The 15000-nt window shown below is 44.9% G+C and overlaps 1 protein-coding gene across 1 annotated transcript in view; it reads right to left on the bottom strand.

The window, feature by feature from the left end:
• Nucleotides 1-15000, bottom strand: part of LOC143293871 (uncharacterized) — a 431915-nt gene that overhangs the window by 256476 nt on the left and 160439 nt on the right. Inside the window, exons 7-8 of the mRNA XM_076605190.1 lie at nt 11738-11804; nt 8910-8993 (exon numbers count right to left, since the gene is read on the bottom strand). Of these exons, the coding sequence (XP_076461305.1) occupies nt 8910-8993; nt 11738-11804 (151 nt within the window). The remainder of the gene's footprint in view (nt 1-8909; nt 8994-11737; nt 11805-15000) is intronic.

Genomic DNA, 15000 nt, shown 5'->3' with positions numbered 1-15000 from the left:
CATACATCCAGCTCTCTCTCTCTCCCTTTCCCACTATTCATACATACAGCTCTCTCTCTCTCCCTTTCCCACTATTCATACATCCAGCTCTCTCTCTCTCTCTCTCCCTTTCCCACTATTCATACATCCAGCTCTCTCTCTCTCCCTTTCCCACTATTCATACATCCAGCTCTCTCTCTCTCCCTTTCCCACTATTCATACATACAGCTCTCTCTCTCTCCCTTTCCTACTATTCATACATCCAAAGTGAGCTGACATGGGCCAGAATGTATAGGCATTAAAAAAAAAGTTTCAGGTACATCCTGTTCATTAAAAAAAAAGATACTTTCAGCTACGAACTGAAAAAAAGGGCGTGATAAACTTGCAAATTTTCAAACACCTAGATATCCGAATCATGTTTCAAACTCCTGGAACGGCTCTTCGTTGCCTGGGCAACCAACAAACAAACAAACGACATGACCGAGCGAAGCGAACGATTGAACGAACGAGATAACGAGATTCTATACAAACTTGATGCGTTTTTAATTAAGTCAACGTTGAACGGGAAGAGAGGGAGGCGACAGTGAAATACATCACAGCCCCCAAAGCCCAGCGACCCCCCCCCCCCCCCCTCGCCGCCCCGCCCCCTGCCAAAAAAAGAAAGAAAAAAAAAAACTACAAGAGAAGTAATGAAGGAAAGGAGAGGTATCTGTGTGTGTGTGTGTGTGTGTGTGTGTGTGTGAGGTATATTCTTTCCTGTGACGAGATTTCTGATGGACTGTCTCCCTCCTCCAACACCCCCCCCCCCCGCCCCCCTCCCACTCCATTATCACTCGCTCGGCGGGTCTCCGTTTTATCTCATCTCGTGTATCACGCGGCGCTTTGATCTTCGGGGAATCAAACGAACAGGGTTCCACACAGACCCACATAATACGTCTGTAACCCCTCCCCGTCACGCCTCTGTCATCCCCGCCCGCACGTTTATTAAGCCTCTTTTCAATTCCTTTAGACTTTAGATTTTGTACCCAGAAAAAAGTTTTCGGTGTATTAAAGTGGATTTTTTTTTTTTTTTTTTAATGTAGTACAAAATCCCATTCCTTTTTCTTTTGTTGTTGCTGATGAGAATTTGGAAGCAAGTTGTCTGTATTTGTATTTCATTTTATCACAAAAGATTTCTCTGTGTGAAATTTGGGCTGCTCTCCCCAGGGAGAGCGCGTCGCTACACTACAGTGCCACCAATATTTTTGCATTTTTTCCTGTGTACAGTTTTATTTGTTTTTCCTATCAAAGTGGATCTTTCTTCAGATTTTTGCCAGGAAAAACCCTTTTGTTGCTGTGGGTTCTTTTACATGCGCTAAGTGCATGCTGCACACGGGACCTCGGTTTATCGTCTCATCTGAATGACTAGAGTCATGACCACCACTCAAGGTCTAGTGGAGGAGGAGAAAATATCGGCAGCTGAGCCATGATTCGAACCAGCACGCTCTGATTCTCTCGCTTCCTAGGCAGACGCGTTACCTCTAGGCCATCACTCCACATCTTAGGTATGAATTACCAGTTTTTTTCCCCCGTGTTCTGAGGTCTAATGATAGACAAAAGAGTGTTATTTCATTCTATCGCTATCTTTCTTTCCCTCCTTCCACCCCACTCTCTCTGACTCTCGTATATATACATTACACACACACACACACACACACACACACACACACACACACATTATATATATATATATATATATATATATATATATATATATATATATATAAACTACAAGAGAAGTAATTAAAGAAGGGAGGTTTCTTTTGTTCTCTCTCTTTCTGTGTGTGTGTGTGTGAGAGAGAGAGAGAGAGTGTGTGTGTGTGTGTGTGTGTGTGTGTATGAATGAGAGAGAGAGAGAGAGAAAGAGAGAGATAGAGAGAGGTCTATTCTTTTCTGTGATGAGAACTCTGATGGACTGTCGGTCTCCCCCACCACCCAACCCCCACCCCCTCCATTATCACTCGCTCGGCGGGTCTCCGTTTTATCTCATCTCGTGTATCACGCGGCGCTTTGATCTTCGGGGAATCAAACGAACAGGGTTCCACACAGACCCACATAATACGTCTGTAACCCCTCCCCGTCACCCCCCTGTCATCCCCGCCTGCTCGCGTTTATCAAGCCTCTTTTCAACTTTCTTTAGATTTTAATTTTGTACAAAAAAAAAAAAATAAAAAAAAAAAAAAATAAAAAAAAAAAGAGAGAGAGAGAGAAAAGTTTTAATTCAGTGTATTTGTGTGGATTAAAAAAAAAAAGTAGGACAAAATTATATTCTTTTGTTGTTGCTGTTGAGAATTTGGAAGCAAGCTGAGAACGAAACAATTTAGACGCTGGTATGAATTATCAATTTTTTCCATATTCTGAAGTCAGTCGATAAGCAAGAGGGGTGTTATTCCATTCTCTCCCTCTCTCTCTCTCTCTCTTTCTCTCTCTCTCCAATCCCCCACCCCTCTCTTGCTTTGGTCTGTGTATATATATATGTATATATATATATATATATATATATATGTGTGTGTGTGTGTGTGTGTGTTGTATAGAGGAGGAGGAATTTTGTTTAATGTCCCGTCATATATCGGTGATTGAAGACATTTTGTTAAAGTATTTATGAATACATTTGAGTATTATCGGATAGAAGGGGTGGGAGATGTGAATGAATGGAGGGTTGGGGAAAACTGGGCAAATGTAGGTGAAATGAGGGTGAAATTTGAAAAAAAAACTTTCTAAATACAATTACAGGAAATTACTTAAAGGACTTCGTAAAAGAGAAGTCGTTAAACTGACAAGCGAAACAACTGATAATGATTACAAAAAGTCAAAAACATCAACGTTTTCAGTCACTTGTGAAGACACACTTTCATGTACATAAGGCTTCATCAAGCTACAGTAAAAAAAAAAATATATATATATGCTTAACTGTCAGGTTACTAAAGCATATGCACTTGACATTAGAACAATACTTGGTCCGTAATGAATTTGATAATAGTCTGAGAGCTAAACTCACAATTGGTCTGTGAATCGAACCAAAGTCTGAGAGAGTCAACTGAGGAGGTTTTAGACTTGAATTCAAGCACCTATAAAAATCTCTTTCTGGTATATTGCTTATTTCCTTGTATGACAATGGGCAATATATTTTTTATACTATCTATATGATTCTTTGCTCCCCTTTTTGCTGCCCTGTCTGCTTGCTCGTTATAAAGGAATCCAGTGTGCGATGGTATCCAACGAATATCAACATTTGTACCCTTCATAAATAGGGAGTGCAATAAATACCTAATTTCAAACAATAAAACTTCTCTTTGATTATTCTCAAAAAGGAGTAAACTTTTTAAAACACGTGTGTGTGAGTGTGAGTCTGAGTGTACCGCGTGTGTGTGTGTGTGTGTGTGTGTGTGTGTGTGTGTGTTCACGCGCTTGTGTGTGTGTTCACGCGCTTGTGTGTGTGTGTGTGTGTGTGTGTGTGTGTGTGTGTAAACCACTCTGTCCCTTCTTCACAGAGAGAGAGAGAGAGAGAGAGAGAGAGAGAGAGAGAGAGAGAGCAAAGTGGCCCGTCAACATACATTCCTTTCGATCTACGTCAGTGTTTGCATTAGTGTGAAGGTAAGACTAGAACTGCAGTCATGGGTGGTTGCTCTTTGATGTTACTTTGCCCAACACGATCGTGATAAGACGGCAAGCCTTCAATTTTGATCCGGTGTTAATGTCGGACCCCAGCTAAATTTCACCTTACCACAGTTTTCTTTTATGTTTTTTTTTCTTTTTTTTCTTTTTCTTTAAATGGACTTTAATGATGCTGGAGAGGGAAAAAGGTAGTGGGTAGGGAGGAGGGCAATGAGGATGGAAAAAGAAGAAACGAAAAAATTTTAATGAGGAATGGAGACAAATTCTCTCTTTCTCTCATTCCCTAGCCCCTCACCCCCCCCCTCCTCTCTCTCTCTCCGTCTGTTCCCCCTCTCTCTCTCTCCGTCTGTTCCTCTCTCTCTCTCTCTCCGTCTGTTCCTCTCTCTCTCTCTCTCTCTATGTCTGTTCCTCTCTCTCTCTCTCTCTCTCTCTATGTCTGTTCCTCTCTCTCGCTCCGTCTGTTCCTCTCTCTCTCTCTCGCTCCGTCTGTTCGTCTCTCTCTCTCTCTCTCTCTCCTTTTCACCTGGGCTTCTCAAGGGGAGAGAGAGAGAGTGAGAGTGCGTGTTTGACTTTTCTTCTGTTGTGGCGTGGATGCTGCTGCTTCCACTTGTTCTGCAGCTTGGCCTTAATGATGGTCCTGGATTCAGAGTAGCTGGTAGACCTGTCCATCCACGCCACAACAGAGCAGGCCCGTACTACCCGCTGACTCGTCAAGAGCAGGTAGCCATTTTCAGGCCCAGGACAGGCCACAAACCGCCTGAAACACCACCTATACACGAAACTCCGTATCGGCGACACAGAGCAGTGCCTCTGCAGAACAGGCAGCCAGACAATAGAACATCTGCTCCACCAACCTGGCCCGACCCAATCTCAGCGGCCCGGGGGCTCTACGGAGGACTGGAAGACCTGCGACGTACTGCCGCCTTTGTCGAGGGAACGGAATCTATCTGATAAATGACGAACGAGACAACAACTTCTTCTTCTGCGTTCACTCGTATGCACACGAGTGGGCTTTTACGTGTATGACCGTTTTTACCCCGCCATATAGGCAGCCATATTCCGTTTTCGGGGGTGTGCATGCTGGGTATGTTCTTGTTTCCATAACCCACCGAACGCTGACATGGATTACAGGATCTTTAACGTGCGTATTTGATCTTCTGCTTGCATATACACACGAAGGGGGTTCAGGCACTAGGAGGTCTGCACATATGTTGACCTGGGAGATCGTAAAAATCTCCACCCTTTACCCACCAGGCGCCGTCACCGTGATTCGAACCCGGGACCCTCAGATTGACAGTCCAACGCTTTAACCACTCGGCTATTGCGCCCGTCAAGACAACAACTTTTCTTCTGCGCGCCAGCCCCATGGACCATGCTACCACTATCACCACCTCTGACCCCCCCCCACCCCCACCAATCTTTTTCCATTCACCTTCACTTCTTTTCAACTGGCTCAACAGTCTCGCTTCCAATTCAGTCTATGTAGTAGCATGTACTGGTCTCCAGAACCAACCAACTCACCCCACAAATGCAATTGTCCTGTCGGAACGTGTAAATGACTACATTATACCCACTGGTTGCCAGAACCATTCCGCAAATGCAGTTGTCCTGTCTGAACGTGCATGCGGCTATGTACATACCTACTGGGTCGCTAGAACCATCCCACAAATGCAATTGTCCTGTCACAAAAAAACGTGCTAAACGTATGCACTGTCGGCAGACAGTCTGGGAAGAGGGAGAATGGGGCGAGGGGGGGGGGCGGGTAAACCACAGTTCATGATGGGAATAGTACTTGTGTGTGCACACTGCAACCTCCCCGTCTGACCACAAGGCGAGCCAGACTCCTATGTCTCCAGTGATCTAATGTTTCCATCATTCTCTGAACGCGTCACTCCGGGAGGAACCTCAAACAGACGGCTTTTACGCAGCTGGTTGCTAGGGCAACAATTCATCATGGAAGAATGCAGAGTTGAACCAGACTCGACACAAACTGAATGGAATGTGTTCTGAAGTCAACAGCAAAAAAAAAAAAAAAAAAAAAAAAAAAAGTCGGACCGCTTGCTTTCTGCAGAATGAAACTGAAGCATCAACAGTTGTCGATCTTTTTTCTTTTCCCTTTTTTTTTCTCGAGAGAGAGACTCTCTCGCTCATTGGTAAAGTAATTGGCAATCCTCTGATATCCGCCACGTAGCGATAGCACAAAGCGTAAATACCAGTAGAATTCGCGCGCGCGCAGCGTGTGTGTGTGTGCGTGTGTATGTGTAGGGGCTAGGGCGAGAGGGGGACACGATTACCACCATTGCTTCTCTTGATCAGAAAGCTGCACCCCCCCCCCCACCCCCCCCCCCTCCCATTGAGCGTCATTCTCTGGCAACACCGGTAACTCATTTTTGATGTTTCGGGATGTAATCCGTAAAAACCATGCTTCGTTTTATGTCGAAAATAATTTCGCAATGCACGTTAAGGCAAAAGGTTTCAAGGCAAATGTCTTGGGGGGGACAAAATTATGGGGTGTGGTGCAAATAAACGCTACGAGGACAAGAAAAATTACCCAAGAATGTGAGGGATATGTTCTATGCTAAATATTTCTTCTTTTTATAATGGGCTTTATATATGGTTTTATTTTGTCTTTTAGGGAGTTTGAGAGACTTGTAGAGATACAGAAACAGATACAGAGAATAAGAAGGGAAACGTGAAACGTGAACGTGAAACGTGAAAAGGCATTTATTGTCCACATAGCAATACAGCCCTCAGGACAAGGGGGATATCAAATTAAGCATATTGTTGCACCTCTTGAATGGTTCTAATATCTCTCTCTCTCTCTCTCTCTCTCTCTCTCTCACACACACACACACACACACACACATACACGCGCGCGCAAAATACATACTTAATAATGCACGCACTCACATGCGTACCGATACATACATGAAATGTGCGGTTAAATGTGGATCATCATTGGATTAGTTGTCATTTTGTTCCATTATCTTTTTTCTCACAAGCATTGCTTCTGCTATGAATCTGGCTAGAGCTTTCAAAGAGTTTTCATTGTCATTCGAATTAATATTCACAACATGATTATGACTCGGATTACCAAAGAAAGAATTTATCATACTACAGTTTTTTTCGTTTATCGTCGTATGCGGTACAATGAAAGAGAAAGTTAATTTCACCTTCCATCACACTCGCGCACGACGGACACACATTCGCATCTTCTTCGCTGGAAAACCAATGTTTGAAGCTTTTTTTTTAGTCCACTCACTCTCAGTCTAAACCTGACGAGGCTGTCCCTATGCCATTTATTTGTTACACATGAAAAATATTTTTCTGCCTGAAAGACGCTTTTAAAGGAATAAAACCACCTGTATTTATCGTTAGCTTCTAAGTGTGAATGCCAGTTTTGTTTATAGCATGAGATAAGCCTGTCTTTAAATTCACTTATGAAACCATGCTCATATCCAACCCCTTGACTCAACCAACCTATACCAAACCCATTCTCACTCAGTAATTTATGAATGCTCGATACCCAATTAAACTGACCAGATTCATGTTTTGATAGGAGCATTTCATAGGCCTGTCTACATAGTCGCGACATTGGTAAAGCAGTGAGTTTTAACTAGTATTTAATGCATTTTATATATGTTCTGAAATATAGCGGATATCTTCCCGTTTCCCCATAGACTAATTTATTAGATGTATGCAAAGGAACACAAAGGAATCTTTTTATTGCTAAAGTATGCACTTTTTCAATCTGCTTACAATCTTCGTGTAACCCCCATATTTCAGCTGCATAAGTTAAGAGTGGTTCTATCCGTGTATCAAACATTTTCCAAAACAGATTTATGTCCATAGTCTTAAGATTTTTAAGAGATTTCTGTATTTCCATGATCCCCCTTTTCCCTTTTCTACAAACTTCAGACAAAGCTATACTAATACTTAATTTTGTTGTGAAAATCATTCCCAAATACTTATACGAATTTGTAACCTTTAGTTCTTCGTTTCCGTAAAACCATCTTTCTCTAATTGCTAAATGACCCCCTTTTCTAAATACCATGACATTCGATTAACAATCAATTGCAATCGGTCAGCTTCTCGTCTAAGACTATCTAGTTGATTCTGGAGACCAATAACCGTATCAGATAGCAATATTACATCATCAGCGAATAGTAACAGAAACATTTCAACTGCACCGGGAATTAATTGTATACCATGTTTACCAGTTCGGGATAATTCAACAGCTAACTCATTGATGAAGAAGGAAAATAGCAGGGGGCTAAGCATGCAACCCTGCTTTACTCCTCTGTGACAATTGAAATAATCATTGTAACAACATTTATCACGCACACAAGATAACACACTGTCATAAATACTTCTCAAAGCCCTATACATTTTGCCATTCACCCCATACTTCCTCAAAACCACCCACAGAGCATTCCTATTCACAGAGTCGAAAGCCTTTCTAAAATCAACAAAGGCTACAAGTTTTGCACAATGGCATAAAGAGTAAATATGTGGTCAATAGTGCTATATCCTGCTCTGAATCCCGCTTGTTCCTCAATGAGTTTATTTTCTTCTTTTGCCCACAATGTAAGCCTTTTGTTTAAGATGTGTGTATATAATTTACTAACAACACTTGTTAATGCTATGCCACGATAGTTGTTTGGCTCGTTGGCATCTCCTTTCTTATTGATTGGAACAATAATTGATTTTGACCATTCTGTTGGAAAGATACCAGTATCAAACAGCTTATTGAAATAGACAACAAGAAAGTCAATGACAGTTGTATCTGCGTGTTTCAACATTTCAGCGATTATCTTATAGGGACCCGCGCGCGCTCTTTCCGGACTTAAGGTTACCAAAATAAAGAAGGGAGTGAGAGAGAGGGAGTGTGTGCGAGAGAAAGACGGCGAAAGAGAGATGGAGACAGAAAGTGCGTGTGAGTGTGAGTCTGAGTGTACCGTGTGTGTGTGTGTGTGTGTGTGTGTGTGTTCAGGCACTGTCTGTGTCAATGTGTGCATGCCTGCATCTGAGAGAAAGCGGGGGAAAGAAAGAGATGAAGAGAGCGAGCGAGAGAGAGAGAGAGAGGAAAAGAAAGAGTGAAAGAGAGGGAGAGAAAGAGAGAGAGGGAGGGAGAAACAGAGACAGAGAGAGGGAGACTCACACACACACACACACACACACACACACACACACACACACACACAACACACACACACACACACACACACACACAGAGAATAGAGTGGGATGAAGCAGGGCCCCAACACAACACTCACTCATCCAGAACGGCCACATCCGAGGGAACACCCAGCATGCTGGTCAGGTTCTGCACGAACAGGTCCGCTTGGTCCTCGTTTACCCTGGACATATATACACACAATACGCTATAGTGTCCACCCTTCTCTGCACATACCCAATACACTGTTGTGTCCACCCTGTACACACCCAATACACTGATGTGTCCACCCTGTGCATACCCAACACACTAGTGTCCACCGTGTACATACCCGATACACTAGTGTCCACCGTGTACATACCCCTTACACTAGTGTCCACCGTGTACATACCCGATACACTAATGTCCACCCTGTGCATACCCGATACACTGTTGTGTCCACCCTGTGCATACCCAATACACTAGTGTTCATCATGTACATACCCGATACACCAGTGTCCACCCTGTACATACCCGATACACTAGTGTCCACCCTGTACATACCCAATACACTGTTGTGTCCACCCTGTACATGCCCGATACACCAGTGTCCACCCTGTACATACCCGATACACTAGTGTCCATCCTGTACATACCCGATACACTAGCGTCCACCCTGTACATACCCGATACACTAGTGTCCACCCTGTACATACCCAACACACTAGTGTCCACCATATACATACCCGATACACCAGTGTCCACCCTGTACATACCCGATACACTAGTGTCCACCCTGTACATACCCGATACACCAGTGTCCACCCTGTACATACCCGTTACACTAGTGTCCACCCTGTACATACCCCATACACTTGTGTCCACCATGTACATACCCGATACACTAGTGTCCACCGTGTGCATACCCGATACACTAGTGTCCACCCTGTACATACCCGATACACTAGTGTCCACCGTGTGCATACCCGATACACTAGTGTCCACCCTGTACATACCCGATACACTAGTGTCCACCCTGTACATACCCAATACACTGTTGTATCCACCCCGTGCATACCCAATACACTAGTGTCCACCCTGTACATACCCGATACACTAGTGTCCACCCTGTACATACCCAATACACTAGTGTCCACCCTGTACATACCCAATACACTGTTGTGTCCACCCTGTGCATACCCAACACACTGTTGTGTCCACCCTGTGCATACCCAATACACTAGTGTCCACCGTGTACATACCCGATACACTAGCGTCCACCCTGTACATACCCAATACACTGTTGTGTCCACCCTGTGCATACCCAACACACTGTTGTGTCCACCCTGTGCATACCCAATACACTAGTGTCCACCGTGTACATACCCGATACACTAGCGTCCACCCTGTACATACCCGATACACTAGTGTCCACCCTGTACATACCCAATACACTTGTGTCCACCATGTACATACCCGATACACCAGTGTCCACCCTGTGCATACCCGATACACTAGTGTCCACCCTGTACATACCCGATACACCAGTGTCCACCCTGTACATACCCGTTACACTAGTGTCCACCCTGTACATACCCCATACACTTGTGTCCACCATGTACATACCCGATACACTAGTGTCCACCGTGTGCATACCCGATACACTAGTGTCCACCCTGTACATACCCGATACACTAGTGTCCACCCTGTACATACCCAATACACTGTTGTATCCACCCTGTGCATACCCAATACACTAGTGTCCACCCTGTACATACCCAATACACTGTTGTGTCCACTCTGTGCACTGTGCATACCCAATACACTAGTGTCCACCCTGTACATACCCGATACACTAGTGTCCACCCTGTACATACCCAATACACTAGTGTCCACCCTGTACATACCCAATACACTAGTGTCCACCCTGTACATACCCGATACACTAGCGTCCACCCTGTACATACCCGATACACTAGTGTCCACCCTGTACATACCCAACACACTAGTGTCCACCCCGATACAATACAGTGTGCACGTACACAATACACTACAGTCTCCACCCTGTACATACCAAATACATTATAGTGTCCACCCTGTACATACCCGATACACTAGTGTCCACCCCGATACAGTATAGTGTGCACATACACAATACACTACAGTCTCCACCCTGTACATACCAAATACATTATAGTGTCCACCCTGTACATACCCGATACACTAGTGTCCACCCCCGATACAGTATAGTGCGCACATACACAATACACTACAGTCTCCACCCTGTACATACCAAATACATTATAGTGTCCACCCTGTACATACCCGATACACTAGTGTCCACCCCGATACAGTATAGTGTGCACATACACAATACACTACAGTCTCCACCCTGTACATACCAAATACATTTTAGGGTCCACCCTGTAATATCCAAACACACTGTAGTGTCCTCCCTATACATACCCAACACACTATTGTTTCCACCATGTACATACACAACACGCTATAGTGCCCACCACCATAAATTGACAGGTGGATATAATATATATATATATATATATATATATATATATATATATATATATATATATATATATATATGTATAAGAGAGAGAGAGAGGGAGAGAGAGAGTAGGAAAAGAATGAGGGAAAGAGAAAGGGAGGAGGGGAGGGAGGAGAGAGAGAGAGAGAGAGAGAGAGAGAGAGAGAGAGAGAGAGAGAGAGAGAGGGAGGGAGAAGGGGAATGAGAAACAGAAACGGAGAGAGACAGAGACAGACAGAGGTGGGGGGGGGGGAGGGGGGGGGGGGGGGGGGAGATACAGGGACAGATACAGAGACACACATGAGGTAGATATGCAAACAATTCCAAAACAAATTACAAAACATTCCACAAAAAAGGGGTGTGGGGGGTTTGGGGGGTGGGGGGTGGGGTGGGGGGATACTGACTGGTTTTTCAGCATGATGTAGGTGTATCGGGTCTTGACCACCGTCTGGGCTTTGTCCGTCTTCCGTTCTGTAAGCACATCGTCACCACGAGGTCAGATAATTAATTGCATACCATGATGTTTTGAGCTGTTGAATATGAATTCACTTCCATCGGACAACAGTACAAACAGTAACAGTTTATGCTCAAAATATGCGTGTGCACAATCACTCACATAAACACAGAAAGGCGCGCGCGCGCGCACACACACACACACACACACACGCGCACACACACACACACACACACACACAGAGTGGCGCGCACGCATGCATGAACTTGAACGCACATGCAGACACGCAAGTAAGCAAAACAAAACAAGCTAGCGTAGGTACGCACACATACAAACACACACGTGTGAACAGGGACATCAGCTTCCGATCCTGTTTGCGTCTACAGACCACATCACTGTGTCTACAGACTGTTAAGTGTTCATGATAAATTATTTCATTCTGGGTTCGCGTTCGAGTTCCCACTGACCCCCCCCCCCCCCCCTCCACACACACACACACCTCTCTTCTCTCCCCCCTTCCGTTTACCACGGACACACACACACACACACACGCACACACACACACCCTTCCTTCTCCTCTCACCCCCCCCCCCCCTCAACCCCAACACACATTTCCTCTTATAATTTCATATTGTTAAACTGTCCTGTTTAATACTGTTAATACTTATTGATGTTTTGAATTCACCAAAAACAACAACAAACTGACGAAGCCGAACAAATACAACTCTCTCTCTCTCTCTCTCTCTCTCTCTCTCTCTCTCTCTCTGTGTGTGTGTGTGTGTGTGTGTGTGTGTGTGTGTGTGTGTGTGTGTGTGTGTGTGTGTGTGTCCTGACTTCTACGAGCGTGGGCTATGCACGTGATCCGCGCCACATTCACAACACATCCCATCCACCCCATTAACTGTCCATCAATCCTTTCGGCAGTCCCCGTACTACTTTTTTTTTGTTTTGTTTTGTTTTGTTTTTTTGTTTAGTCCTCGGCAAAACCAACGGTTCCCCCCCCCCCCCCCCCCCCCCCCCCCCCCCCCCCCCCGTCCCTCGGGTCGATCTAAATCAATCGTCGTTTCTTTTCAAATGGAGAAGTGAGAGGACAAATGATTACCCTCCCTCGGAGTCCCCCCTTCCTTCTTCTCATCCCCCCCCCGCCCTCCGCCCCACCCTACCACCAACCCACTCACCCACCCACCCACCCTCCCTCCCTCCTTCCAGCCAACAGTACCCTCCTCCATTTCCGCACTCACCCCAAACCTGATGAACTGGAAATTCCAATCGATGTGGAAAGCACATTTACGTCTTCTTTTTTTTTTTTTCCCTTTTCTCTCTCTCTCTCTCTCTCTCCCTCTCTCTCCCCCCCCCCCTTTTATTATTTTTTTACCGCGCTCTGTGGTTTCCATGGGGAGAGAGGGGGGTGGGGGTGGGGGGAATCAGTGGGAAGTCTGCCCACTGCTTTTGTCCCTCGATTTTTACAGTCGTCCTCTTTAAGTACGTGAATGGTCCATGTCTTTCCCTGGCGACGTCTTGCGGTGTACATGCTGGGGCTTGATGTGGTCTTAAGAAAACAACAAACGAGCAAGCAAACAAAAAAACAAAAACAAAAAAAAAAAAACAACAACAACCAAACAAACAAACAAAAACAAACAAACAAACAAACAAAAAACAAAAAAAACAGCCACAGGTTTACGATCGAACATGCCAGAAAAAAGCAGCGGAACAGAGTCTGTCCAACATGAAAAGGCTGATTTTATTTACTGCTTTCGTTTCCGAAAACGTAAACAGGTCTGTATGACGTCAAAATAGGTTGCAGCAGTTTTATTTCACACACACACACACACACACACACACACACACAGAGAGAGAGAGAGAGAGAGAGAGAGAGAGAAGGTAACTCTTGTCGAAGAAGGTAACCCTTGTCGAAGAATAATTCAACGTAGGAATGAACCATGCGTTGCTGTTACTGTTGTTTTCGAAACTGTCACCTCGCAATGCCAGCCTTCCACTATCTCACTATTTGTATCTAAGATAATTATTCTTATAAAAAAACAACAACATATAAACACACACAACCACACCCCCCCCCCCACCCCTCCTTAAAAAAAAAATCCCACCACCTTCCAACTTGACGATGGAATGTATTCGTGCTTACTGATCATAGAAGACAGCTTGGATATTTCCAGTAAGTACTGACAGTCAGCACAGAACGGCTTTTTACACATTTAGCTTCTGATTGGCATGAACAGGTAAACGCCACAGTTGCTTCCAGACTCTCACTACAAGTGGAGAGAGAATGGAAACCAAACAAATTACTTATAAGCATATAATGAAGGGCGAAAGAAGATTATACAGCTTTCAAAACTCGCGCCATGAATTCGGAAGGTGGGTTATTAAAAAAAAAAAAAAAGATTTGTAGAGTTTCGCTGTGAATGGGATGGGGGGGAAATGGGTTAGACCACACACAGCAGCTTTTTATGACTCTTCTTCTTCTTCTTCTGCGTTCGTGGGCTGCAACTCCCACGTTCACTCGTATGCACACGAGTGCGCTTTTACGTGTATGACCGTTTTTACCCCCGCCATGTAGGCAGCCATACTCCGTTTTCGGGGGTGTGCATGCTGGGTATGTTCTTGTTTCCATAACCCACCGAACGCTGACATGGATTACAGGATCGTTAACATGTGTATTTGATCTTCTGCTTGCGTATACACACGAAGGGGGTTCAGGCACTAGCAGGTCTGCACATATGTTGACCTGGGAGATCGTAAAAATCTCCACCCTTTACCCATCAGTTTTTCTGACTCACTGTAAAGGTTACAGAGAATCGGGGAGCATCTTCCCCAGACAGACAAATATGAACGCAGACAAGTACAATGGATACGATCTGACCTACTTTGTATTTACAGACTCCGGGTAGGAATGGGAAGAGAGGAAGAGGAACGGGTTCAGGCCCAAAGAAACAACAGCAGCAGCAATGGGGAGGGACCCTGTCTCCCCCCCCCCCCCCCCCCCCCCCATCCAGCGCAGGAAAGAGAGAGAGACAGCCACCGCTCAAAGCAAGCCACCCCACCCCCGATCGAGGTCCACCGTAGAAGGGAGAAGACAAGTCACCACCAAGACACACTGCCACTGCGGCAGACCCGTCACCATGGAAAGTTCGTCACCATGGGGAGACCCGTCACCATGGAAAGTTCGTCACCATGGGGAGACCCGTCACCATGGAA

Source organism: Babylonia areolata, chromosome 19 (assembly GCF_041734735.1).
Source record: "Babylonia areolata isolate BAREFJ2019XMU chromosome 19, ASM4173473v1, whole genome shotgun sequence".
In the NCBI taxonomy this organism is placed as follows: domain Eukaryota; kingdom Metazoa; phylum Mollusca; class Gastropoda; order Neogastropoda; family Buccinidae; genus Babylonia; species Babylonia areolata.
This window is presented reverse-complemented; position numbering and strand designations above follow the sequence as displayed.